Raw genomic sequence first — 27071 nt, forward strand, 5'->3', positions numbered from 1 at the left:
TTAAAAAATCGTAATAGACAGAGCATATTAATTTTTAGCCTAATAAAATAACCTCGGAAATAACAATGATTGCAATAAATAGGGCCGTTAAATCAGTGCGCTGTTTAGGAAATATTTTTGTAATAATTAAAAACAAAAAATGATACATCATAAAAATATTTTTGACGCACAATTTAGATACATTTACAACAGAATACATTCATTCCTTGATCTCTCACTTTGGTTCAAAATATCACTCCAATTTAGTGTACTCGACACATCTGGATGGGTCTGTGGTGAAATATTGCTGACACTTTGTCATCAGTCTTTTCAGGCCTTGAATGTACTTTCTTTGCGTCTCGTCGTTCATTACGTGGGCCACGTTCTTTGAAGAAATTTTTTCTCGACCTGTTCTTGCATGAATGCCGACCATAGTCACGCCAATGGGCCAGGGAGCGTTTCCTATCGCCATCATAAGGTAGCAATCGTTGGCCTGAAAAAAATAAAGATTATTTCTAAATTATTTGAACGGTTTGTTGACTCTTTTTGGTTTAAGCACACCAATAGAAATTGTTTTAAGTGCAGGATCCAGATTAAAAGCATTGATATCTTAAATTTAAAATATATGGCGGCACCATCTGGCTGCTGCTTCAAATACTCACATTGGTTTGATATGAAAATGAAAACGTACCTTGAGGTAATTTCTGTTCAAAAGGTGCTTGACAATATCAGTCAAACTGTCTGAAATATCGTCAGGAAGGTTTCCTTTCTTCAGTTTGGCAAAGAGTGGTTTGACGTAGAGCTGTGTCTGCTTGAACATGGCCAACGCATTCCTGCCTTTTGTACTCGATTTCTCGCCCTGTGACCTGCCTTTCATCTCGTCGCCCCACATGTTGAGGAGGAACTTCAGCAGCCTCAAGATGATGGCCATGTCTGTGTGTCTGCTGCCCTTGTCTAGCTGGGCAGCGGCGTCTTCCTTGATCTTCTCCCATGAGTCCTCCTCGACCTCGTCGTCGGTCTTGGGCGTGTTGCTGCCGTCTCCTTCGCCTGAGGGACCGGCGTCCTCGTCTCGACCCTCGCCTTTCTTTTTGTACAGCATTTCCTCCTTTGACTGCTCCTCGTCGACTTCTTCCAAGGCTGCTTGGAAGTCGTTTCTCATTCCCTATATCAGATTCAAGGTGTGAATTAAATTAATTAGCACAAAATTAGTCCAACTGCCGAAATCATATTAAAATTATCCAGTTTAAGACCATTATGAACCAATTTTTTGTATATAGTTCTGTAATCAGGTCCCTTGCGCTCACAATGTTGGCATTCTAGTTGATATTTGCAATCTTGCCAGAAATACTCAAAATTTCGACTTTATAGCAAATAAATTATATATTTTAACATTCAATCCCTTGATACAAAGATTCAGTAATTAACAAGTAAAACCACGAGTTATATTAAAATTATCTTAAATTAAAAAAACAGTTCAATCTTAGACATTTTTTATAGATGATAAAATATCAATTGCAAAGCATTAAACTGTCAGAAAATTCATTGATTTTAAATTTGTCAAAATGAGAGATACATTACTCACATTACTAAACATATATTGCAGAGTGTAAAATACATGTATGGGCACTTACCTATAACGTACGACTTTTTTGCAACAAAAATTACAGCCCGAAAATGAGTTAATTATATACCTTGTTTATTTCGGGTTCGAGAATTTCCAGCTTTCTAAGCCTCTTGAACGCATCCACTTCCAATTCTCCAAAGAGCAAAATGGGTTCACCTCGGTCCCGAAGCCTTCGAATCGCTTCTTTTCTCGGCAAGGTGCGTCCAACGTCTTCATTTCCACTGCCTAGATAAATCATTCCTTGTTTTAATCTAATTCAAAGACGGCATGTTTTCACTCTCACTTTCTTTATTCAGCTGACTAGTTGCAGCCTCCTCTGGTTTTGATGTGGATGATTGGTTTTTCAAATAGTCCGCTTCCTGCTTTGCCAGCAAATCATTTCGTTTGAAATATTTTTGACCGGGAGTCTGTTAAGATTATGTAATAAATTTTCTGAAATTCAGAATTCACGTCAGATACATTACCAACACCTTACTATCTTCTAGAAGCTTTCTTTTCCTGGCGATTTCCGCTTTAAGTGCTTCCATTTTTCGTCCTGAGTTAAATGATGATGAATAAGTGCTTTCTTCCGGCAAAATAAAACTTACTTTCACTGTATCTATTTGTTTATTTTTATGATTTTTATGAGTTTTCGACTTTCAGTTTTTGTTTACAAATAATGTCTGAGAACATGAGAACTGGTTTGTTTTGTGTTGGTTTGTTTCCATCATCCGGAGATCAGAGGGGGAGGCATCTAGTGTCAAACGCGTTAACTGACTTAACTGACCCGCGGATGCAATTGCAATCATTTTGATCATTATTATTTGCGATTTCGTTTATTATTCAGACCAGGAGCATAATGCGGGTGGTATAATTCAGTGTTTCATATTTTTCCAACCAAGATGAATCAATTTAGGTTTTGTGATGACCAAAATGAATAGGAAAAAATATTTCAGCGAGATATCAGGGCTGCACAAACAAGCAATTTCAAAAAACAGCGCTAAGGAAGCATGTTATACAGAATCTTAAAATTTAATGGGAATTGTCACATGATGGTGACTTCACAGTCGGAATAAAAAAAACCAGTGAATATTGTCTTTTATTTTAATTCGTTACAGACCTTTAGTTTTACTCTTTTTAATTTTATTAAAATTTGATAATACTCTGAGGTCAATATTTTTTCAGATAAAAAGCTTTAATCCTTTTAATATGACGACTTAACAGTTTAAACTTTTTAAAATGCGCTAAATTAATTATGTAAATGCTTTATAATTAAAACTACAGTTCAAGTTTCAAGTTAATGATTTTGATTTTTTTTCTTAACATTGTGGCCATTCATTTTCGTAACCAAACGAGAAGTCCTCATCTTTGGCAATGGTGTATTCTTTTGTGAAGTCGACAGGCACTTCCACCGGATTATCTAAACGGATGTAAGTGTTGCTTTCTTCTTCCCATTCTGGAATTGGTGGTACTCCCTCAACTGGATTTGCTGGAGGATTTGGCTCGCTGAAATCATAATATCCACAAATTACGCAATTGTAAATTTCAGTTTCAATCACAAACCCATAAGCAGCATAGTTGTACCACATTTTGACCATTTTCCTGGAAAGATCCTCTTCTTCTGCATTGAGTGTTTGGTCTAACACAGGAATACTCCAAAGCATCAACAGCTCATTTGCGTGGCAAACACCTGTGCACAAAATTGTTTAGGTTATATTTAAAGAGTTTTATAGACCCTTAATTCACAATTGGCGCGATTTTAAGGCTATATTTCAGAGATTTCTGACTCGATCCTAACACTGTGCATTCTACACTTCAAATATTCTTTGACCTAAGATCGGTAAAAGTTAAATGCCCCTGAAGCGTAAAAAAATAAAATATAAAAGCTTGGCTTTGCATGTCAAAATTAATTATTTTCAGTGTATTGTGCCTGAAATCACATCAGTAGTGCCTTTTAAATCGAAAACATACCGTGACGCCATTAGTTGACAGCTTCAAATACTACATGATTATGCTATTGGTGAATTAAAATTTAATTGAAGTTTGTATTCATTTTAAAACTTGCCTCCTGGGAATGGGACGCACACAGAAGACGCAATCGCAAACCAAAGTGAAAGTGCCCCATTGAAATTGAAGGTGTACCAATAGCTTTTGCCGAATTTGGAGTGCAGCTTCATGTTCTCGTAGGACGCTCCTTTGAGGAAAGCAACGCCAGAAAACTGTTAACAAGTTATCATTTAATAGAGAAAAAATAAATTAAAAATTAGTTACATCGACCATGCCAGGGATCATTGCAGTCAAGTTGCCCATTCTATCGATACCAATATACTCGTACTCAACAGCGTCACCCACAAAGTAACCATTATCCCTGACTCCGAAGAGGTTCAAGAAAACATCAATGCAGTCGTACTTCAGGAAGTTGAAGTCCTCGGTTAGTCCGTTGGGCCGCAAAAAGTCGTTGTATGCAACTGATTTGGCGTTAAATTAGTAAATATAATTAAAGTCTGAATATTTTTTTAAATGAGTAATTATCAAAAACTCTGAGACTTTAACTTTGTCGCAAAATACTTTTAAATTTATGAATTCTATTTTTATCTCTACATGAGGAAAAAACACCCTGAATAAACATACTAGCCATGACGTAGGTTCCCTCGTGTTTGTTTGTCCCATACATCGCGGGCACACTTTCAAACTCAGGGTCGTTCCAGTATTCCATGACCTCCTTGTCAATGAACTTTTGCTCTCCAAAGGTCTGGATGATTGGCGTGCAGCCGCCAAAGCCAGTCCTTCCCAAGGCAATCTGTTCCGGCTGTTAATAGAGAAAGAAGTAATTAATTAATTCAAATTTTAAATAAATGTGTCTTCTCATACTTTCCACATATTTTTGTAAGCCATCGTCAAGTTCATGGGGTCGACAGTTTTCAGACAGTCGACCAGTTCTTGGGATCCCTCTGGCTGGTCGCATCCTGCGTGTCGGGCGACGCCCAAAGCATTGTAGACGGGGTTCCTGTCGATGGTCCACTCGTCCATAGCGGCGCCACTTTCAGCGATGATTCTTTTAAAGAGGCCTAATATGACACTTAATGAAAATAACCTCGGGAAATAATTAATTTTGCATGATACGATGTTGTTAGAAAAATAAATATTAAAAAATATCCAAGATCTGGTCTGTCTAATTTAAAATAATATTTCATGCTTCATTATTTTATTTCTTTAATTTAGTTAATTAATAGCAACAATATCTGAAAAAACTTAGACAGACCAGCCCAAGAAATTTATTTAAAAAAATCTTCCTTTTAAAATATCACGAGAAGGAAATAAAAAGCAATTGGATAATCTTACCCTTGGCGAGAGGACTGATTGCGAGGAAAGAAACACTGGCAGCGCCTGCTGACTCGCCAAAAATGGTGACTTGGTCTTTGTCGCCTCCAAAACTATGAATGTAGTTCTGCACCCATCTAAGGGCCTCAATCTGATCGAACATGCCAGCGTTTCCTGGGATCTCATCAATTTCCAATGACATGAATCCTGGATAGTTAAATAACAACCAATCAAAGATTAAATTTACTGTAGAAATAGTATTATACCTAGAGGACCGAGACGGTAGTGAGGAACGACAATGACGACGTCGTAGTCCATGAAAAATTGAGGCCCATAGATGAGCGATGAACCGTCAACGAAAGCACCTCCGTGGAACCAAACCATCACCGGCATCAGTTGATCTGGATCCCTCTGTGGTTTACTTTAAATTTTCTAATCTAATCTAGTTAATATGTAAAACGTTCAACCTGAGGAGTGTAAACTTGAACGAAAAGACAATCTTCCAAGTCGGCGTCCGCTTGTTCTTCAATGTCGGACTGTCCAAGTCGATGCAGGGTATAAAAGTCGTTGCCTTTCAGGGGAGAAGTCTGGGTGCAGTGTCTCCCGTACCAGGTCGCGTTGACTTGTTCCTCCCATGGCTCTTCAGGGATTGGAGGCTAGAGAACAGGTTGAAGTTTTTTATGTGTGGTATTTTTACGAAAGACGAAGTTTAATTAAGGCTTTAATGAATTTATCATGTATACTTTTGTCACAATATCTTGAAGAGTGGTCGCGTGCCAAATCCTTTAAATCTTTTTGTTATCTGTTTAACGAGACAATTCAAATCAAATGATTTGCAATTTTTTAAATTTTTTAAAAAATGCGTTCTGGGAAAATTGCGTGCAGGAATAAATGTAATGGCTTGTAGTACTTTATTTTTCCAAGGATAGTTTTCATAAAATGAAGATTTATTTCGGCTATTACTATTAATTTAGTGGGTAAATTATCACTCAATTTTTAAATGCATGTGCAAGAATTTGAGGAAAATGTTACAGAATGACAAAGGATTAATTTTTTCTGATTTAAGAGTAGACTCTGCTTGCTCCATAAAAAATTAATGTAAAAACTAAAATATTGCATCTTTTAATAACGAAATTAATACCAGAAATCTACGGTTTGAGGTTTTTGGAGACTGAGCAAATCGGACTCCTCTGTAGGATTCGAAGGTCCTGCCATCTCTGGACTTGCCGTATGTTCCTTGGACGTCACCCAGCCCTTCTATGGTGAGCACCGGGGGCCTTTTCTCGGATTCTTGGGCAAGCGCGAGCGCCCCCAGGGCACACAGGACCAGAAACCCTATGGAAGGCCAGTTGGAAAAATCGCTTGGATCAAAAAATGGTTCTGATGATTACCTGTCAGAGCAGAAGTCATCATGACACTAGTCAACGCTTAATCTAGCGTTTGGCCTTTTCAAATCTCGAGGGTACATCAGCAGATTTTTCACGTGTCACAAGTATTGATTGCTCAGATAAGGTGACAGTTATTGATTGCGGAATGTTTAAAACGAGAGGAAGGTCAATCAAAAGACATAGGATTTCGAGATGAAAGATCTATTTTAGTTCCAATATAATTCTGAATATACAAAATTTAAATTTGTATTGTACAATCAAATATTTTGCTTTTCATCAAGATTCAGGCTAGACAAAAAACTAGGCTTTCCTAATTCTCTAAACCTGCAATATCATTTATTTACCACTTCTTACGCCATATCAAGAAAATCAGGGGAATTCAGAGCCCGTAGCACTATGTTAGTTGAGCACAGATTTGGATAGCAAAATAGTGTGTGGCACGAGAAAAATGGAATTATTTTTTGCTACCCAGAGAGAAATGAGCTAATTTCAAGAGGATCTTTGCGCCCGGTAAGCTGCAAAGAGTAATTAGTATTGCTTAGTATTGCGGTGCGTCAACTTTTGGACAGAAGCGCATATTATTACAAATAGAATCACATTGGAAGAGTTTTTGTTATCACAAGAAGTTTGAATTACTATTATTTGGCTGCCAAAAGTTGGTGTCGAGAATTCTACAAGTTTAAGCAGTCTCATAGTGCAAGCTATAAAGCTTTCTTGTTACTTTTGTTAACTGTCGCGTATATTAAATCACCGGAACTATCAGTGGCCTTTTTATCTAGCTGTTCATACGGAGGCTCTCGCAAACTCAAAACACTCTCGTAATTTGGATCGTCTTGAGCTGAAGAGTTGGATTTTAGAGGTTCATAGTTGGGCTCGCCGTTGAGCATTTCGTAGTTTGGCTCGTGAACGGAAGAGTCGCTTTTATGCCCAAGTTCCTCGTAATTTGGGTCGCTCTGCTGGTGGAAAGAGGTTCTGTTTGAATTTCGAACCTCCTCGTATCCGGGGTAGTTTGGGTTTTTCAGCGCGACTACCGCGTAACCGGACGCAGAGTCGTTGTCCGGGATGCTGGAGGACATGGATTCGTAATTGGGCTCCACAGGGGGCCGCCCACTCGGCAGGCTCTCGTAGCCAGAGTTCAAATCCAGGCTAGCGTGGCCTGGCTCCGTTCGCGACGCACCTTCCTTCGCGGCAGAATGCGTCGGGGTGCTCTCTTTTGAGCCTTTCTTCTTGATCACTTTTGCGTACATTTCTTCCAGCTTACTCTGGGGCAAAGGAGACGGGGTTAGCGGGGGAGAGACGTTGGGGGGAGGAACTGCGGGGGGCGGGGGTAGCGGTGAATTGGCCTGCCTTTTCTCAGGTTTTGGAGATCCTACTGTTGCTGCCGTGCTCGCGGCGCTTGACGACGACGCTGCAACACAAAATCGTGCTATTAACAAAGAGGGCGAAAAATTGGCAAAGAGACTTCCAAGTTTTATTTAAAGGAAATAACTAACCTTCTTTTTTCTTTCCCTCCAACAAAAACCCTTTACAATATAAATTTTATATCCTCCGTGTCCTGATATTTGCAGTTCAAGATTTTTTAACTGTAGCAAATTAAAAGAATCTGAATAGAAAATTAAAAATAAATCCAAATTTTAACATTATCAAAATTTTCATTATCAAAATGGGCCATTTCTATGTCCAGAATTATGATGAAACTTAATCTAAAAAATATTTGTTCCCTTTCGAGATTTTCACAAGCAACTTTTTGGTGATTTGTAAAGAAACTTGGCAAAATTTTCATAAAGTATGTATCACCTTGGAAAAATCAGGCATCAAATTTTTAAAATGAGAGGACAATTCTGAGAACCCTGACAAAATCACATTTTTCTCTCTCAGCATTAGTCCTCCTCAAGGTAAAATTAATCTCCGCTACTAATTATACCATCACTGAATCGAATTTCTAGATAAGGCAGCGTGGCGATAACAATACAATAGTATGACCTTCAGAGGGCATTGCAAATGGACCATCTCTATAGATTAAGTAAGTAATTCAAATTCTCATTAACGCACCTTGACGCGAGTGATTTTCTGCCAAAGTATTCCTCAAGCTGTCGACGCTTGGCGGAGGTGGCTGCTGTTGAGGCAGAGGCACGATTTGGGCATATGTGTCACTGCCTGACCGGTCTTCGATAGCAGCATACATTTCATCTGTTATAAATTATAATTAGTAGTTAATGTAAGGAGAAATTGAGCACAAAAGACCTACCAGAATCGTCAGAAACGGTGGCATAATGAGGATCAGTCCGTCGACTCAGTTGTCCGGTCTGAGCTCTGATACTCGCAAGTGGTTCTCGCACACTGATGCTCGTGTAGCCCTCTGAAAATTAAGAGGTGTTTTTTTTTTTAAAAAAAAATAATTTGATGGGAGTTATATTTTTATTTCTTCAAGTATCCCAGGTTTCAAACAAAAGTTGGAGAACGTCAGTTTTCAACGGGAGCATTGCGATGACTAAAGTTTGATTTATCAGTTTTTCCGCTATCTTTGTAGCCTTTTTAACATCTGCTCAGCACATCCTGTGGGCTATGAGCTCAGCGGGTCCCAATTACAATGCCGGGCAGGTAACATGGGGCCTGAGTGGCCGCAGAGAAACTTGGGCCCAATGTGGCCATCTTTTCGCCTCACCGCACTGAAGTCTTTTAATGAAACGCCAGACATTTGTCCCAAAGGCCGCTGAAAAGGTGCTCAAACCAGCAAGTGGCGAATCCCAGCCCGTTGTGCATTTTTAGTCACTAAATTAACCACCTTTGCCATCTCTGACTTTGGGCAGCCTGTATTACATCCCCGAACTGCTCAAATATCTCCCATTGCTTTGACACTCCAGAGAATGCTTTAACAGTGTGAGCTAATGGGCTGGTTTTCTCTTCTTAATTTAAATGTGTGACTTTTATTTACAAACCTTTAATTTGCTTGTGACTTGGATGAGAATCAACATCAATAAAAAAATAATAAATAGGTCAGGTAAATATCGGAAATATTTAGGTTTAAGTTTTTGAAATAGGCAACCACTCGTGGTTGTGTCCATATTGGAAATAAATGAAAACAGGCTTCATCCTCGTTGTTCTTTAAATTCGTCGTTTTAATTCTCGACTGTAGTTTCGACGTCATCCAGTACGTTCTAATCATGAGTAAACAATTAAAATCAATACAATATAAATTTTTATGTAGGAATCTTTCGTAATTTGAGATGTGAGACGTTATATTGTATTGATTTTAATTGTTTTCTCATGATTAGGACGTACTGGATGACGTCGAAACTACAGTCGAGAATTAAAACGACGATTTGAAGAACAACGAGAATGAAGCCTGTTTTCATTTATTTCCAATATTTATGTAGGTTTCAGTTAAACTGAACCAGTTCAAGTGAAAATTTGATACAGAAAAATTCTAAGTATGCTCTTTTTCAAGCTAACACAGCCCATGGAGCGAGGTGATCAAACAAAAACCTTTTTAAAATTAAGATCACAACAATATCTACTGGCCAGATATTCCTCGGGAACCTCGCTGACAGTGCACCGCCGCTATTCAGCACCAAACTTTGAAGAAAAAAGGTCTGGCTCGAAATCTTGCGTTGGTCAGCCGATTTTCCGCCACGGCCTTGTCATTCTGTATTAGTATATATAGGAATTTCCGAAAAATTAAATGACAAAAAATACGACAATCTCTCCATCACTTTCCACCCTTTTGCCAAATCCTTTCTGAATTCTATTGAATAACATGGAATTCATCTTACTACTCGAATCCTGAGAGTCGCCACTGAAATGTCCAGCACCTGGGTTTCTCTGGTCCACATCATCAGCAGCACCCGCATTGTCAGCCACGTCATTCCCAACAGCACCTACTTCGCCTTCAGCGTTTGGGAGATCAACAGGTACATGATTGGAGCGTGCGTTATCTATATTTGACAGAAATTTCATTCTAATCCACATTTAGAAAAACTCAGATCTGCGTTACCAATTGGTAGCGTGATGTAGGGCAGCTCTTGGCTGGCAGAAATCTTGCCCATGATGGCAGGGCCGGCGGGTATCGAGTCCAGCACCAAAGCAGGCGATGAGGAGGCGGGGTACGAGGGCAGCGTGTTGGCACTACGAGCCATCGTCACTGTTGGCGACGAACTGGATGCGTGGAACAAATTGCTTTGCGAAGAAGAGCGTCTTGTGCGGGGCGGAGGGATTGGCTGGTCCGTACCAGAGGACAGGGTTGTCTGGGACCTGAAGAAAATAATTTTTTATTTTACTTCACATGATTTAACTCGAATTTTATTTAGGAAAAAAATTCAACTGTGGCACGAAAATGTGATTAAATTGACAAGAAAATCGGTTGTGAGGGTAAAAACATTTTCAACACGTTTCAATTCGCCATTATGTGCCTCTGTAGTTCTAAAATCAACATTTTTAAAATTTCAAACATAATTTATTGAAAAGGTTGGATTTAATATATATATATATATATATATATATATATATATATATATATATATATATATATATATATATATATATATAATCTACCACACAATACGCAAGACGAATCGAATGTGGAACTTTTCCAATATTCTTTAACGGAAGTGTTATGAGAAAATAGCGTGCAGAAATTTAATGGCTTGCAGTTGAGCTCTAATTTTTCTAAATTATATCAGCTTTCAAATTTGCCTCAATTTTGCTCTAACACTCATAGCCGCAGAATCATTGTTAAGCTCTGTTATAGGCTTTCAAACATTTACAACTCAATAGTAGTTTATTTTTAATAGTTAAATTTTTTTTGAAATTACCCTCCCTGAGTGCCTGGAGTGTTTTCCGAGCTCTCCAACTCCATCGACGGCTGAGTAACAGTGCTAGTTGAAGCGTAGGCGTCATTCTTCGGAGGGGGTGGTTTCACCCTCGCATAAGGGTGGCTGAGTTTGGCGTACTGGTGAGCCAAAACCTTGGAGCCGACGGGTGCGGATTCAGAGGGACTGTTTTCCGGGCTTGGAATGCTGGGAGCCTGACGCTTCTTGCTTTTGGCCTCCAATTCGGAATTTGGGGTCTCTCCTACGGTGGCGTAGAGCTCTGAGCAGTTGTCCGAGGTGTTCGTAAGTTGATTCAAGTCCCAAGTCGGGTCTGTGTCTCGCAGCTCGTTTATTGGAATGTCGGGTAAACTTCTATTTGCAGTCGACGCTCTGAACCAAAGAAAGAATCCAATTGAGGATTAGATCTTTTTTCCCAGTTATCAAATTGTACATATAGAAAAATATTGTACCTATTAGCGACCCTTTGCGCTTCGCCATTTGATTGCAAGGCTTGATCTTCGTCCAGATTGTTAAGAGGTTTCAGCTTCCCTTCCTTCCCAAGCCAGTCATCCCTGAATCACAAATAATTTGTAATTAAATCTAAATCACGTACACACACAATTTTAAGTACTTGTCCCCATTCTTCTTCTTGCATCCGCATACACATCCGAAGAACGCAACCAACATGATGAACACCGAGAAGGACACAACCCAAACAGCAAACTCTTGCAACTCTAGAAGGTCGGGTTCAAACATGACTCTGCTGGCATTCTCCTTTCATACGTCTGCAATTCAAAAAGTTTTTATTACATACCGATGCATAATTAACGAAATAAATTAACGAGTGCTTCTCAAACGTAAATTAATATCTATACTTTCACTTTACATGTTTCAGCCCGTCGATTCCCTAGTACATAAACTAAAATTGTCGTTCAAAAATACAACATGTTATGACGAATAGAACGTGTTTTACCTTTGTAATACCTCAAATGCATTTTAGTCAAACTGGTGAATGTTTGTCAGGATTGGAGAATTCCGACGGAAAAGTCAACACAACAAGTATGTAGTTCAGCGGGCACAGACAGATTTGAAGGGACGCGGACGCGCTGTGGAGGCTTTCAACTCGGAGATGATAATAACAATGTCAGGAGTGCGCGGGGGTGGGACTGGGGAATGTCACGCCAGCAGAAGGGAAGCTTGGAAAAAATGCAGGGGGAACCGGAAAACGTGAGGACGGCAACAAGCTGTGGATTAGTCACATCTTTCACTATACGTCGCCGCCACCATATTGTTATGTTTTATGCTCCTTTGTATGTACAGAAAATTCGTTCAGATACGATAAAACGCCATTTTTTTCATTTGTAAACAGATCATTTCAACTTATTTAAATGGCGTTTAAACTAGCCTTGCAAAATTAAGTATGAACCGGTATGAACAACCAGCACCGGTGGATATGGGTGATCCCGCCATGTTGTTTAAATTTGATTATTAGACACGCCCCTCTGTAATAGCTTTAAAGCTGCTCTTATGACGTCACATGGGACGTGCCTAGTACAATCATGGCGGATTCGCCAGTTCTTTATCTTTAAATTTTTGGTGGTGGCAAAACTTGAAAAGCACTCCGCGAGCGATGCCACCTGTAGGTCTAAATTGGAAGCGAACGCACCTCACTCGCCGTGTGGCGGGCTGGATTTCGGTACCCCCACAGTGCACGCAGCTCGGACTGAACACTCATTGCCGGTGCTCTAGTGCGGACAGTGTTAGTACGAATTGCTCGTCGCCGCCGACTGCACCGCACCGCACACGACACGTGCCAGACCACGCACGAGCCCTGCTCGCCAGTTTCAGGAACCGAGAGTTGTGATACACGGCCGCAACCATGTTCCAGGGTCTGGTCGACTTCCTCGTTTTCCTCATCCTCTCGGCGTACTATATCATCGAGTCGATCATCATCAACCTCATCCCGCGCCACTACAGGGCTGGATGGAGGGAGACCCTCAGGGGTGAAATCGCCCTCGTCACCGGGGGTGGCAATGGCATTGGCAGAACCCTCTGCAGCAAGTTGAGCAGGCTCGGGGCCACTGTCGTCATCTGGGACATCAACTCACAGGGTGAGTTATATTTTGTTTTTCCTCTTTATGTGAAATTTGTTTAAAAAATGGAAAAAGGGATTAGCTGTTCAAAAGACTCACCTTTTTACTATACGTTTAATTTAATCCCTTAGCATTTAAATCTCGTCAGATTTTCTATCACTGCATATACTTAAAATTAATAAGCGCATTGTTTAGAATTGAATGGAGAATTTACTGTCCATTTAAACTCTTCTACAGTTCCACTTGAAATATAATTAATGTGGTCATTAAATTTTTATTTTCTGATCAATATACGTTCCGCCGCTGAGCAACAATCTTTGCCCTATGATGATTAAAAGTTGATAAAATAATCTCGAGTTCAAACACCAAACTGCGCTGCAATCTGAAAAGCTACTTGCTCTTGCTCTCTCAGAAATTATCACTATAGGAACCTCTAAATAGTCCAAATAGCAGGTGTTATTATGCCAGATCAGTGACTGCTAACGCAATTTAGCAAGTGCCATAATATGCGAGTGACGCACAAAAATGGCTGGGGAATATTGGTCAAGTTTAATTTGCCGAACGTGAACAATATTGCAATCAACCGGTTTGGCTGCTCAACTTTTTTGCTGAAAATAACGCACGCTCGTTAAAAATTCTACATGCAGCTACCTTTCATTTCGTTCTGACGCTCGAATCAAAGACTGTATTGCGTGCGTTAATCACTCGCTTTTACAATTAGTTTTCTGTGTGAAAATTATAGCCATCAGTAAAGAAAAAATTATATGTTAAAACCTTTTCTTTAAATTAATTGTTTGAAATAAATCATCCAGAAAAATAAACTACCGCTCTTGGTTGTTAAACACTGTCCACTTCTACTTTGAACGATTTAAACCAAATTGTGTTTATTTAAAATGTTTTAATGGCCTTTTGTTAGGGCCATTGTTTTGGAGATTTCGTTGGTTCCTCAATCATTATATCTATCAGCTAACGCCTGTTCAGACTAAATTTAGAGCATTTTTGAGGCGACACCAGATTTTAAGCGGACTTTTGCTGCAAAAACCCGCATATCCTAAATGCCAGTGCATTAAGTATTCTCTTACCATTAGAATACAGTTAGTGCTAAAATTGACCAAGGGAGCACTGTCAGTTTTTTTAGCAACGTGGTTGTAAAGCAAACATATTTTTTCAAATGGCGAAGACCGTCTCCCAACTTGAAATCTTTCAAAGCTAAAAGTTACCCCAAAAAGTGGTATACACCGCTGGGTACATCTTGACGAGAATAAATGAAAAATATGTTCAAGCGCTGGAAATTTTGGAGAAAATTGGCATTGGAAAAATTTGATTTTTTTATCGTAGCAGGGCTCTCTTTTGGTTATTGCAGTCAAAACTAACAATTTGATCCACTGGTCATTGTTGCCAACAGTTAAAATAATTTTCAACTGTCCTGTATAAATCGAATTTAAATATGTATATATCTTTTACTAATCTGAAATGAGCCATTGAGACGTATCAATTTCATTAAAATTTAAAACTAAAAAACTGCCAGAGAATAATATTTCAGTCCTAGGAACAAAACTAATCACGCGGGAAAATAAGACAGGGATATGAATAATTTCCCAACAAGAGCAGCAGCAGTAATAATTATACAAGATTCTGCTTGGGCCAAGGCTGCGACGGTGAGAAAAGAGGCGAAAATGCGGCAAACTGGCCCGACATCTCGCTAGAGTCACTTTCTCGCGCGCGGCTGCTGCTGGCCGGGACGACGAGTTCGCGCCGCGCCAGTTGTATAACACTTGTCCAAATATCCTACCAGAGAAGTGGTAAGGGGCCAAGGTTATGGGCGAAGAAATTCGGACGACGAAACTCGCGCGTTACATCACCTGGCCGCTGACCACTCTGCACTACCATTTCGCCAGTCAGCTCACAATATTTGATCTAGCGACGATCGCCACCGCTTGTTCTCACTTATGGTGTTGGACACACTCAATAATCGTCAGGGCTGGTAAAAACCTTGATTTTCTGAAAAAATTCCACTATTGCAAAAACCGTTTGTTCTTTGCGGGCTTCACGGTTACAAATAAATGTAATTTTTGGCAATAAAAAAAATATTGTGCCCCTCATGGTTTCACAAAATGCTGTTGTTTTCTACAAATTTCAAGCGGACTGAAACTGCAAGATTCTTGTTGAAAATGCATAAAAGAGTTGAGTTAAAACCAAAAATTGAGGTAGAGCGCTGTAAAAAATGTTGCAGATAAGAGATAAGTGTCTGCAAAGTTAGCACGATTTTCAAACGGTACAATGAGGTATTTCTCCCTACTTGAAATAATATTTTATCTCTCGACAACATAGAGCTTCATCAAAAGGTTTCTTGACGAGAAATCAAAATCTGCCGAGAAAAAGTGGTCAAGCGCTGTAAGTTTTGGAGAAAATTGGAAAATTTTGAATTTTTTCTGCAGCAAAACTCTCAATAATTCAATTTTTTTACCGGTTCCAATCTTCTTCAAGTAACGTTTATTTGTACGCTCTCTCACAATGGCTTTGACACTTAAGAGATAAAATTATGTTGACCAAAAGATAATGCACTCCTGTTCCTACTAACTGTGACGTTGATAGAGTATCTTGTACTTCCTCCGTTACCTTTTATCGTTTTTCCCGACAAACTAACGACTTAACACGGAACAGGAAATAGAAAAATCACGTTGAACCTGATTTGAGCTATATTGACCTCAGGTTTGAAGAGTCGTAATCGACTTAATTCAAGTGTCCGTCCCAACGCACACCTTATCTGATGTGTTCACTCTCACTCGCAAAGTCAGTATGCTGCGTAACCTTGGAAGCGCAAGCCGTTTTGATAAGCCTCGCTATTATCATTGTGAACTTTGCTTTCGTTCTGCCGCTCTGCTGCCATGGTTGCCCAACGGGGAGCCGGCGTCGCGGATAATATTGCATAATAAAAAGGGGGGTTTGCGACAATCAATCAAAAACCAAGTCTCATTAAATGTCAAACAATTCAGAGGCGAGTAGTCATTTTTGTCTCGGACACACCATGCAGATCTCTGATCAAGACATATTGCCGGTTAATACGCAAATGAAATTTAGGGAGTGTCGGGACTAATCCGGCCGCAGGCACTGTATAGCAGAATGAATATACAATTAGTTCGGCCCACGACTCCTCTCCAAGAAGCCCACTCAGCTCGCCTTTCTTTCGCATTTTAAACAGCTAACATTTTTATATTTTAATAATATGAGGATTTGATAGTGAGATCTCCACGAAGAGGAGCCAACAGAAATGCTCATTTTTTATTGAAAAGAAATGTTTATTTTTGAACATTCGGAGTCCAGCCAACTCAGACGAATTAACAGCAGTTGGAGCTTACTCACTCAGCTGCAAACATATAAAAGATAGTCATTTGTGTTAAAAAAATAAATCTTTAAAATAAAATAATCCAAGGAGAAAAGCCATTTTTTTAACTTAAATTACGAAGTAGCTGGGTCCACAGTCTTAAAATTTAAGTTTGGAGCAAAATACGTAATCATCAATTCAAGTTCGATCAGTCTGGTACCATTTTGGTGCATTCATTTAGTGCCAAAATTACCATCAAAATATTTTAGATAAATACAATTTATCCACATAAATAAATAATCGTTAAAAAAATCAATCACATTACGTTTATGCTTTCAGAACACATTTTCTTGCACATTTCTTTAATTAGACGAATTTACAGCTCTCCAATCAGTAATGACGTAATTCAAAGATAAAATATGGGCTAAAGAAAAATATATTATTAAGGATCTTTAGATTTTAAAATAATTTAACCAACTTACAACTTTACGTCATCAGATTTGATTCAATTGTCTCAAACTGTTAATTACCCATCAGAAACAATTTTATTACTTCTCAATCTATATAGATCTCCTTTTTTATGTGCTGCTTCAGCGAGTCTGGCGCTTGAAGAAATCGTGATTGCAGCTCTGTAAAGATCAATCGATCCCTGTGCCATTTAATTAATTGCCGCACCACGCTAAGCAGAGACGCTTTGCAAATACCACTTTCTAGGCACTTGACATAGAAAAGGCAGATGACCCAGGACAACATAAACCTGTGTCTTGCTAATTTGATAATAAATATACAGCCCAAAACACCCGCCGCTTCAGTGCCTTCAGTGGTCCAAGGTCGGTATACTTATTTGCAATTTAGTATGGCTAGACAAATACGCACTTTTTCGGCCTTGCCCGCAGCTGTGTCAATTCCAAAATTTTTTGTTGTGTTTGAAGAAGTAACTGTGCCTAGCCGCTGTTCGTTCGACACAAAAGTGATTTGTTCTTCTTAAAACTCCACGAATTAATCTGTCATTACAGAGTTAAGAAATTGCTCACGGCTATTTTCACACATTTGATGAGTTTGCTAGATAGTCTGACGTAATAGACTCTAAAAGGTTTTTATTTCGTACATTTTATTGTCCGGAAAACCCGCCAAAAAAATAAAGTGGAGCCTTACAGGCCAACAGTTAAGAACATTTTGCGTTGTTGGCTGTAGCAAGTTGTTCATTGAGTCTACCCAAGGTATACATATTTAGAATTTAGCAACAGTTTATCTCTATGATGTTGAATAATTTCATATTTTGCTGAATTTCTCGAAAAATTAAAGGGTTCATCTATTTCGCTTGATTTCGATCCGCTCTCGTCGCGATCTATCCAACTGTGTGCAAAATATGAGGAAAGTCTTTCCTTCTTGGGAAATTAATCATGATTTTAAAGCAGGAGACAGTGCTCGCCGCTTGATTACCAAGCATACTTTGTACCCAGTTTAAACAGCAAACTGGGAAATTTTAGTTCTTTCCGTTCTTTCCCAATTTTTAAAGAGTTATTTCAAAGTAAAAGTATAATGGATTTTTTTACAATCTTTCTGTACAGCTTAACTTGAAAATTTGATAGATACTAGATAAGAAAACACAATTTAACCCTCCAAATTACGATTGAATGTTTGGAAATTATCTCGAGTCTTGATCGAAATAGAAGTATTAATGGAAGACGTGTTTTCTCCTGCTGGAAGTAGATTGGCTAAAATGTGTGTGTGTAAATGCCAACGCGAGGAGAGACTGCAATGAGAGTCTTTTGTGTCGCGCGCTCGCTTTTTGTTCGACTGCAGCGCGCAGGTAACAGGACTTTCTTTACACCTTGCAGTGAGTGAAACGAACGGAGCAGCGCGGGCTGTGAATAATAGGAATTCTGTTGAAAAGAAGCTGAGAAATATTTGCAAACTCATCGTTGCACCAACAATTGCTTTTCCCAACGCGAGAAGAGTGTCCTGGAATCGCAATTTGGGACATCTGTGCAGAGACATAGTTTCTGTTGCGAAATTTTTGCTAAAAAAAACCTGCAGAACAGACTGAATGGATGTAATAGAAATAGTTTTTTACTCTCTCAACGATGCCGGGGCTATAAAATATAACTGCTCCATTTTACATGGCATGGCTGTTGGCTTAAATTTTCAAAAGAATAATTTAGTTTGATGGAGAAAAATTAACTGGACGAGGAAACCTTTCGTAAATTTTAATAAGTAATAAAATTAATGATAAATAATAAATTTACAAAAGGGAGACAGTGCTCGCCTCTTGATTAGCAGGAAAACTTTGGAGCCGATTTTTAAACGTCGGCCTGTCAATATTTTAACTCTTTCCCGTTCATTCATTTGAAATGTTTTGCAAAACCTCTTGTATTGACTGACGTAGTTAAGGCTCGGACTGAAGCAAAATGGCACACTATTTAAAATCCAGGTGCAATTAGTTGTGTTGAAAACTGCGTGCCTGTCGTCACTCGGGTTGCTGTAATTTTCAAGTCTGTGCTGCAAATCGGCTTATAATAATTTCATTACAGTTTGCACATAAATCTGGCGTCGTAGTTATGGAATGATTACGGTGGTTGTGCTGGATTACTTCTCTCGCCAGCACTTTTGTAATTGCGGCAAATCTCTCTGAGTGAGCAAATTGTGCAAGAAGTACTGCAGCCGCCTCAGAAAGAAACACTGACTGAGACTTGAGTGGGTTTACGTACACGTATCTCGAAAGATGCATTTGCGTTGGGCCGGCGTAATAATTATATTAAGTGAGTGCGTGCGGAGTGAGCGAATATGTGTACGAACGCGCGCGCGGTGCATTTCATACACCTCTCTCTCTCTCTCTCTTGCGCTGTTGCATTTGAGGTCAGGTGCACTCCAGAGAGTCTGCAAAGCAGGAAGTCTCGAACGAGGACACAATAATATTGCATTTTACTTCTCACACTTGACATTTATCCTGTTGAAAATTCAAATGTCACATAGTTTAATTTTAAAAATGTAATAATTGCTTCCAAATTTATCATTCTAAATTTATGGTTTTGTTATGTTAAAATTCCAGCCAATACAGATGAAAATTATCGGCTGGTGCTCGTTCAAGTATTAAGTGCATCAGAATTTAATGAAATATAACGGATTGTAAATTTCAGAATTTGCCAAATTTCTCGAAAAAATAAACGTTTATCGGCACTGATTTTTCGTTTTGGATTTTTCAAAAAAAGTTGGATTTTTCGCTTCGCAATCTATCCTATCCAACAGTGTGCGAGCTATGAGGAAAATTTCAATTCTGTTGAAATAAATCATGATTTTCAATAAGGAGACAAAGTCCGCCGCTTGATTAGCATGCAAACTTAAAGAAGATGATTTTTTTCAGAAATTTATGCTGCAACCTAGGAATATTTTAGCTTCATCTCAATTTACAAAATTTACAATATTTTTTTCTGAAAATTTGCAATGCCCACTTGAAATTTGATTATCAATTAGGAAATAGGAAAGAAAAAATGCAGCCAATTTGCCCGAATTTCTACCATTCAAAGGTGCCTTTCAATGCGATTGTAACTTTTGATGCCATGCAGCATGTGCAGGGTTTGCGTCCTAGATGCCGACTTTTCATTCCGATAGAGAGAGTGTGTCGGTCTAAAGCGAGCCTGCTGTTGCTGCTATTAGCCTACCGGCGCATTCAAGATGCTGCTGCTGCAATTGGTTCTATTTAAAAAAAGACGGAGAGCATCTGACGACGACTTAGAAAATACACACTCGCAGGCAGCTACGTTAATTTCTCTTGTTCAAGTACCGTTCCTTGCTGCTGCTGGATGTTTTACATTCACTATGAGCGGCTGTCGGAAGTCGGCGTTACGCGCAATTAGGGAAACGGCTGGGCACGAATTCCAACCGGTGGAAAATGGGGAATTTATTGAGCGTGCACTCTGTATTAGAAAATCTAAATATGTAAATCATGAATTTCGAAGAAATGAAACTGTTTTATTTTTGAATAATTAAAGGATAAAATTAAATCGTCATCTTTCATCCAGCCCGAAATTCTATTCTCTTCAAAAATAAAATAAAAAAAGGGGGAAAACTCTACTCTTGCTCTATTTTTTATTACCTTTACAACTGCAGCCAATTCAGAAAAATTATCAGCCAGGACTGGCTCAGCAGCTAATTTTGCAAAACAGGTAAACAGATTAATCCAAGAGGAGAATAATACATTATTCTTCTTATGCATTTTTTCTAGCAGCATAAATAATTCTCACGCTGCCAGACTGTTTATTTTCTTTAGCAAATGAACTGCCTTCAAATGGCACGCTACCAACCGAGTCATGTCACAAGATGATTAATTTCTTGTACAATATCAAGAAAGATGGACCGCTATACATGGGCGGAGTCGCGCGAATCTCGCTGATTGACACCGAGCTGCCGTCGCACACCTGTTGAATCGCGAAATGAGTCTGTCAAACTGAAACCCCCAGCTGCGCAGACCGCAGATACACAAACCGCAATCGAATTGTTCCCATCAGCATAAACGTTTTATTAGAAATATTTTTTCACTCACTCCTTCGAAACTTGGCACAGTTTTAACAGTCAATAAGGAGACACACAGCAAACAAAGGTAGCGAGGTGCGAACGGAGCCCACAATAAAAGGCGGCAATGTCAATGCTGAAGCGAAAGCAAATAGATGTACGCACACACGGCTGCTGACCCTTTGCTCACAGCCTCTTGCTTGGTGCAAATGAAAGTGCATTTTTGCATCAGAGCGAGAACCAGGCAGGAAGAAACCAGTCCGAGTTGTTTCCCCACACTTCACTAAGGCAATATACTCGATTTTTCACGTCTTACGTTTGTTAAAGTGGATAAATACAGAGTAAAAATCGATATTTGAATTGAAGAATATTAAATTTACACTATGCAGTAATCAAATTTAGATTGGGTTTCAGATTTTGCCAAGTTCCTCGAAAAAATTAAGCAGTATTGTCAATGATTTTTCGCTTGAATTTGATTCCCTTCGTTACGATCTTTTCAACGGTGAGCGAAATAAATACTGATTTTCAATAAGGAGACGATGATTAGAGTGCAAACGTTGTATCAGTTTTCTCATAAATTTAAATGACAACCTGGAAAAATTTTAATCCTTCCCAAATACATTTAGAGTTAAGATATTTTTTTCAGAATTTGCTTATTCAAATATTAACTTTAAATCGGAGCTCTTGTATACCCAGAAATAAAAATCAATGAAGAATTTTTATTCAACCTCTTAGAACTTTTCTGCAGTGTCATATATCAAATTATTTTGGATGATTGGCCGCTCCACTGACTCATTTTGCTCGAGTGAATCTGTTTGCAATAATAGACTGAAAGGGAGAATGAGCACAAGAGCAGTTTCTCTATCTGGGAGATGCACTTTCATGATGCTATTGCGAGAGTTTCATTTCTTGACATTATTAATTTGCATCAGCAGAGAGTAATGAAAGCGACTTGACCACAAACTCTTCCTCGCGCTGACTAACAAGTGTAAAAACTTCGGTTTAACGCTCTTTACTCCATATGGGAGAGTCTTAGGTAATTTCTTTCAAAAGAAACTTTTATCGAAAAAAGTAAGTCATAAGTTCAGTTATTTCCTGTAATGTTTCGGTAAAATTCACAGGATATTTTTTTGTCAACTGTCTGCTCTTCTGACCAGCTGATTCTTTGAGCGCAGTAAGTCTCGCGGTGTTGGTGACCTTAAAAATCAACAAAACAAACTGGGCTGCGTATACCTTCGCTTGAAACTCGACCCGGTGAATAACACGGTGACACTTTTAAGCGCGGAGACAGTATTTTCAACATCGCGGCCGCAGCGGCGGCGGGTGAGAGTGATTAAACTCTTTAGAAAAATCAAACGTGTTTCTCTTTTCCCGGCCGTGACGTGAGTTTGGAGCAGCGTAATCGCTCTCATCAGGCAATATTGTTCAAAGAAAAGTGCATTGTAACGGACAACTTTCGATGAATAGATTGTATTTTTTTTCTCCCTGGGGGCACTTTACTCTTTTGTTGTCCTCCGGCGGCGGATGAAATGATAGAAGACTCGTTATTTCTATTTCCCCATACGCAAGGTGACTTCCTAGCTAGGTATAACACGTGTAGAGAATAAGGTATCACAGGAAGGAAACAGAGCTAATCTTTTAATCCGCACGATTTATTGCCTCTTCCCGAGAAGCGATTATTTGCTATTTACAACTACTCGATGATAATAATTTCTAATAAGGCCAGCAGGAATTGCGAGGGTATAATTGCAAGACCAGTCGAACGCACTTTAATTGTGAGTCCTGGTTGCTGGCTCGTGGAGCGTCAGCCAGTCGGCCATCCACTCGACTGCACTCTTCGGTTTCACTTGTTCCAGTTGCAGCAGGCCGGCGAGCACAATCGTCGCCAGTTCAGACTCGAGGAAGGCGCGAGACTTGGACTCGGTAATCGTGGTCATGAGTTGGTTGGCTGCGAATTTTTTTTGTTCAAACTGGTTTCTAAAAACTCCCTTGGAAAACTATCACTTCTTGCAATTTTTATCAAGAAAATGTTAAGCACAAAGGCATCCTAATTGTAACCAACTCAAAAGCACCTCTGATTTAATCCTTGACAAAAATTAAGCACATATCACGCAATTATAGAACTTTCAAGCCTCATTTTAAAACTGTCTAAATCGCTTATGAATCCTGTAAACTAACCTATAAAACGCGTAAAATTGTTTACAACGTCATTTAAAATATGATTTTATACCCTTTTTCACATGATTTTTTAATTAAATTAAAAAATGATACTTTGCAACCAGTTGGTTATAAAATTTTACCCATTTTATTTTACCTTTCAACTCATTTTTGAAAAGAATTAAAATGTAAAAATAACGCTCGGAAAAGACAGTTTAAACCCTTCTAAAAATGTCGTAAACAGTGTAGGAAATATTCCGAATCTTGCTGTTTCATTACCCGAAACAGACTGTCCCTCTCAGGTTGCAACTGAGATAAAAATCTTAAATTCGTCTTGTCATTTTGACGAAAATTGTTTATTTCCCTAGTTTCTTTTAGAATACTTTAAACATTTAAATTTATTTCTATTGGACCTATCAGAAGCAAATTTTTCAAATTAGAATGATTTTTGCAATTTTGACTTGCTTATTTCACGGTTTTGATACTCACATTGGAAATAGTGATCACTGATGTCTTGTAAAACGCTCCGCTTGGTCAGGTCTTCGCCAAAAGCCTCGGTGAGACGTTTCTCGAATTTCCACTCGTGGAAGGCTCGCTAAATCGAAGAAGAATGTTGAAAATCAAGTGTTTACCGTAATGCAAGTAATTCAGGTAATTCATAAGAAAGAGTTGACGTAATTAAAAAAACTTGCTCCTGTAGAAATAGGAAAGTAAAAGCAGTCGCGAGCTAGGCGGAGGAGGAAATAATATAATTAGGCCAGGTCAAACGATCTGCTTGCAATGAAGTGTGGAAATTCATTACGAGCCTATTGTAAAATTTTTCCATTAAGTCTAGCAACCTTTTTCATGTTAAATTTACCAGAGGCTTGAAACGGACACAGCACTCGAACGGGTCAACCTCGCTGCAACTGAGTGCGTTGAAAGACATAATGAAATAATTTTAGCAATTAGCAGCAGGCTATCGGGATTGCACTCCAATTTAGATGACCTATTTAGCGGCTGGCCATTGTGGGTGTGCGTTGTTAGGGAAACAGATAAACAAAGTGGAAAGCAGGCCCACGCATTCGCATTCTAGCCGGCTGCACGCGTCTCGCTTCATTATTATCGCCGTTATCAGCGCGTCCAAATCGGATTCATTCCACGAAGCCATTATTCATACAGCACCATAACACTGAATATCATTCATTTGACAAAATTTGAAGGATGGCTAACAAGTTCATACCAAAATAGTCTTGGTAAATTCAGAGAGCTGATGAATTTTTCATTTTTTTAATAATCTGAAAAGTTTATTCTCCAAAATTTCCCTGAAAAGCTGTTTTAAATTTGACTCGCATTTATACCAGCAAGTTATCAGCCCGTAAAATAATTTTGAAACAGCCAAAATAAAGCTTGATTTTATGAAAACTATCTTAGACAAATTTAAAACTCTACTACGAGCCGTTACATTTCTGCATGCTATTTTCCCATCCCAGAATACTTTTCTGTGTGAAAGTGTTGAAAAAATCACGAATGTTTGAAAATTGCACATCATTTGATTCATATCTTACTGACATAGAGGAGATTCCAATCATGTTAAGTTTATTAAAATCTAACCACTTTTCAATCAATTATGGCAGTGCATTATATACGGAGGCATCGATCTAGCTATAAATAACGGGGACTATTCCTTTGGTTAATCGTCATGTTTTTCCTTATTAAAAGTGGTGTAAGAAAAAAAATTAAAGTTTCCTGTGCTGCGCATCTTGCAACAGACGCACGTTTTACTGTCGTATCTCTTATTGCATATTACGTCTGGCCTTGAGTGCAAAACATATTTAATGAATTGTATACATACAACTGCGGCGTGCACTTGTTAAAATTCAAAGTGCTGCTTGGGCGGCATACACGATGGATATTTTTACTGCCTCGTATATTCCGGTCTCTGTAGGTTTATTGCACCGCTCGTGATGTGTTTCTCCCGTGCGTCTTGTTTTTAACGGGGGCGATGAATCCTCAAGAATGCAACTCGGCAGCTTTGGCGTAATGCGATTCGATTTGGAGAGGGTAACTTATCTCCGACACAAATTTTAGTAGATTTTCAGTTAGAAGTGGATTTGATTTAAGCCTTTTAGACGTGAAAATAAATCTTCAGAAATTTAAATATAAAAAATCAAATGCTAAAAATAGAAATTATGGAATTGTGGACAAGATTCATAAGAAGGTTTGGGATTTTTTACGGTTTTTAAGACGAATGAAACGAATTTTATGTGGTTTGGGATCCATTTCTGTGTAGGCGGTTTTTGCCACCTCTCAGGCCGATTTCCTAACCAAAAATCACGTTTCAAAGGACCTGCTTGGCTGTTAATAAAAATTATTCCTCAGAAATTTAATTTTAATGTTAAATTCAGGTGGTTTTCACGATGAATTTCGATAGTCGTAGACAAAATTGAGAATATCTTTAGGGCAAGCAACTCCAACTCTTTTCATCTGACGGTTCAACTTAATGAGGCCATTATAATTTTCTTTTAAATCGTCTATTAATTTATTAAAATTGACGAAATCATCATTTTTACGACAAAAGAACCTAAGTGATCGTGGTAAATCGTGACAAAAATAAGTAATAAAGAATATCACAAATTTTCCAAATATCTTATCAAATACTAAAGAACAAAATATCACGAATACCACGATCTTTCCCAGAGTAAATCGTGCGGTAGAAGCATAGGAGCAAATAATAAACTGTGCAGTAGTGGAGTAACGAGAGTAATTCCTCTCTTCCTACTTGGGTCCAGCAGCTGTGGTTGCTACCGCGCCAAATTGCCCGACGACCGCCGAGCAGAGCAAATTGAACATTGCATATATATCTATTGCAAATTGCTCCTTTTGTGTCGATCGCCCCCTTTGTTTTGTGCAACACAATCTTTTCACGTGCGAGAGAGAAAAATGATTCGGCCCCTTTCACTTTCATCGCGCGCGCGCTGGCTTTTTGAACCGAAAATATACACATACATCTCGGAATAAGTTATTCTAAAAGCTAGCAGCACAATAGAAAAAGAGAAATGACTGCGTGACTCGTCCATTGACGGTGAGATAATCGCAAATTACGACCTATCGAAAATTTGTGCGCTGTTTTTTTATTGGTTTTACGGCTACTTGTGAAGCGCTAGGAATTTAAATTTTATCTAGGTTCTCTCACTTTTAAATTTACTTATTCAAGCTAAGGCTCATAATATATGTGACTTATTTTTTTTGGCAAGTAATGGCTGATTTTTCGATGGAAAAAATCTTTTCCGCTGGTCATTTCCTGCTTCTAGAAAGCAACTTATTTTTACCGCAATTTATTTTTCGTTGTCATTTTTCGTTATTAACTATGTGAAAGCTTCTAGAGTATGTGTCACGTTTGCTTTTGTTATATCCCAATCCCAAGTATTCACTCAGATATTTCATGAATGTTGCCATTTCTTCAATGTCCCTGTCAGCTTTGACTACAACTGAAGAACAATAAAAAGGAAAAATTGAGGTGCAAATTCAGAAACAAATTGAGCAAACAATTGCATTAACTGTCTCTGCGTAGTGGTTAATGTAATAATAATGTAATGGCTTATGTTGCTATAAAAATGGAACTAATACATATCAGCGGCCTTTAAGTAAAAAATAAAAATAAAAAATCTCAGTCTGAAATCGTAAAATAAAACAGTTAAAAATCGCTATCGTCAAAGATGCTGACAATGAGTTGATTGATGTTAAGTGTCACAGACCCAAGGCTGCGAATTTATTTCACCTAAAAAAACAGTAAGTTATTAAACACCGCGCACGAGACTCTAATTATCAGCTCGGAGAGTTTTGCGCAATGCAATGCGCGAGTTAAGCAAAAGAACATCGCAATGAAAATAAATCATCAGGCAG

The 27071-nt window shown here is 38.6% G+C and overlaps 5 protein-coding genes across 9 annotated transcripts in view; 1 reads left to right on the forward strand and 4 right to left on the reverse strand.

The window, feature by feature from the left end:
- Positions 1-143: 143 nt before the first annotated feature.
- Positions 144-2326, reverse strand: Prp18 (pre-mRNA processing factor 18). The gene is made up of 6 exons (XM_065497536.1): positions 2191-2326; positions 2068-2138; positions 1887-2010; positions 1671-1828; positions 671-1141; positions 144-472 (listed from the first exon to the last, which is right to left on the reverse strand). The coding sequence occupies exons 2-6, from the start codon at positions 2128-2130 to the stop codon at positions 233-235; spliced, it is 1056 nt and encodes a 351-aa protein (XP_065353608.1). The 5' UTR covers positions 2131-2138; positions 2191-2326; the 3' UTR covers positions 144-232.
- A 546-nt stretch (positions 2327-2872) lies between these two features.
- On the reverse strand, positions 2873-6414 carry LOC135937607 (juvenile hormone esterase-like). The gene is made up of 11 exons (XM_065480768.1): positions 6295-6414; positions 6045-6238; positions 5371-5559; positions 5170-5314; positions 4925-5110; positions 4454-4650; positions 4214-4391; positions 3854-4050; positions 3648-3801; positions 3146-3272; positions 2873-3088 (listed from the first exon to the last, which is right to left on the reverse strand). Exons 1-11 carry the CDS (start codon positions 6314-6316, stop codon positions 2902-2904), a joined length of 1776 nt encoding a protein of 591 aa, XP_065336840.1. The 5' UTR covers positions 6317-6414; the 3' UTR covers positions 2873-2901.
- Positions 6415-6476: 62 nt separating this feature from the next.
- Positions 6477-12406, reverse strand: LOC135937571 (PHD finger protein rhinoceros). 3 transcript variants are annotated; one of them, XM_065480731.1, is made up of 9 exons: positions 12073-12406; positions 11731-11884; positions 11570-11671; positions 11103-11489; positions 10286-10542; positions 10065-10226; positions 8540-8650; positions 8344-8481; positions 6477-7699 (listed from the first exon to the last, which is right to left on the reverse strand). In XM_065480731.1, exons 2-9 carry the CDS (start codon positions 11853-11855, stop codon positions 6993-6995), a joined length of 1989 nt encoding a protein of 662 aa, XP_065336803.1. In that variant the 5' UTR covers positions 11856-11884; positions 12073-12406; the 3' UTR covers positions 6477-6992. The 3 variants fall into 3 exon arrangements, with proteins under 3 accessions (XP_065336803.1, XP_065336818.1, XP_065336811.1); XM_065480746.1 differs by having other exon boundaries at positions 12084-12106; XM_065480739.1 differs by lacking the exon at positions 12073-12406 and adding an exon at positions 11986-12012.
- A 406-nt stretch (positions 12407-12812) lies between these two features.
- Positions 12813-27071, forward strand: part of LOC135937629 (epidermal retinol dehydrogenase 2-like) — a 30741-nt gene continuing 16482 nt past the window's right edge. For 2 of the 3 annotated variants that reach the window (XM_065480802.1, XM_065480813.1), the window contains exon 1: positions 12814-13210. In XM_065480802.1, coding sequence (XP_065336874.1) covers positions 12979-13210 — 232 coding nt within the window. In that variant the 5' untranslated portion in view covers positions 12814-12978. Of the gene's footprint in view, positions 13211-27071 lie in introns of all 3 variants that reach the window. The other variant, XM_065480794.1, reaches the window with a different exon arrangement.
- Positions 22661-24271, reverse strand: LOC135937652 (uncharacterized). Its single transcript, XM_065480836.1, has 3 exons — positions 24046-24271; positions 23676-23781; positions 22661-22977 (listed from the first exon to the last, which is right to left on the reverse strand). Exons 1-3 carry the CDS (start codon positions 24112-24114, stop codon positions 22799-22801), a joined length of 354 nt encoding a protein of 117 aa, XP_065336908.1. The 5' UTR covers positions 24115-24271; the 3' UTR covers positions 22661-22798.

Source organism: Cloeon dipterum, chromosome 1, assembly GCF_949628265.1.
Source record: "Cloeon dipterum chromosome 1, ieCloDipt1.1, whole genome shotgun sequence".
Lineage (NCBI taxonomy): Eukaryota > Metazoa > Arthropoda > Insecta > Ephemeroptera > Baetidae > Cloeon > Cloeon dipterum.

Excerpts from the sequence above, each read along its gene's own strand:
- LOC135937571 (XM_065480731.1), bottom strand. The coding sequence starts at position 11,855 with ATGTTTGAACCCGACCTTCTAGAGTTGCAAGAGTTTGCTGTTTGGGTT. Across the intron at positions 11,672-11,730 it reads AAGAAGAAGAATGGGGACAA|GGATGACTGGCTTGGGAAGG; the intron begins GTACTTAAAATT and ends TTTGTGATTCAG. Across the intron at positions 8,482-8,539 it reads CACCGTTTCTGACGATTCTG|ATGAAATGTATGCTGCTATC; the intron begins GTAGGTCTTTTG and ends AATTTATAACAG.
- LOC135937607 (XM_065480768.1), bottom strand. The coding sequence starts at position 6,316 with ATGATGACTTCTGCTCTGACAG. Across the intron at positions 6,239-6,294 it reads GATGACTTCTGCTCTGACAG|GGTTTCTGGTCCTGTGTGCC; the intron begins GTAATCATCAGA and ends GGCCTTCCATAG. Across the intron at positions 3,089-3,145 it reads TACAACTATGCTGCTTATGG|CGAGCCAAATCCTCCAGCAA; the intron begins GTTTGTGATTGA and ends TTATGATTTCAG.
- LOC135937652 (XM_065480836.1), bottom strand. The coding sequence starts at position 24,114 with ATGTCTTTCAACGCACTCAGTTGCAGCGAGGTTGACCCGTTCGAGTGC. Across the intron at positions 23,782-24,045 it reads GTGTCCGTTTCAAGCCTCTG|CGAGCCTTCCACGAGTGGAA; the intron begins GTAAATTTAACA and ends TCTTCGATTTAG. Across the intron at positions 22,978-23,675 it reads CAGTGATCACTATTTCCAAT|CCAACCAACTCATGACCACG; the intron begins GTGAGTATCAAA and ends AAAAATTCGCAG.
- Prp18 (XM_065497536.1), bottom strand. The coding sequence starts at position 2,130 with ATGGAAGCACTTAAAGCGGAAATCGCCAGGAAAAGAAAGCTTCTAGAA. Across the intron at positions 2,011-2,067 it reads TAGAAGATAGTAAGGTGTTG|ACTCCCGGTCAAAAATATTT; the intron begins GTAATGTATCTG and ends TAATCTTAACAG. Across the intron at positions 1,142-1,670 it reads TCGAACCCGAAATAAACAAG|GGAATGAGAAACGACTTCCA; the intron begins GTATATAATTAA and ends AATCTGATATAG.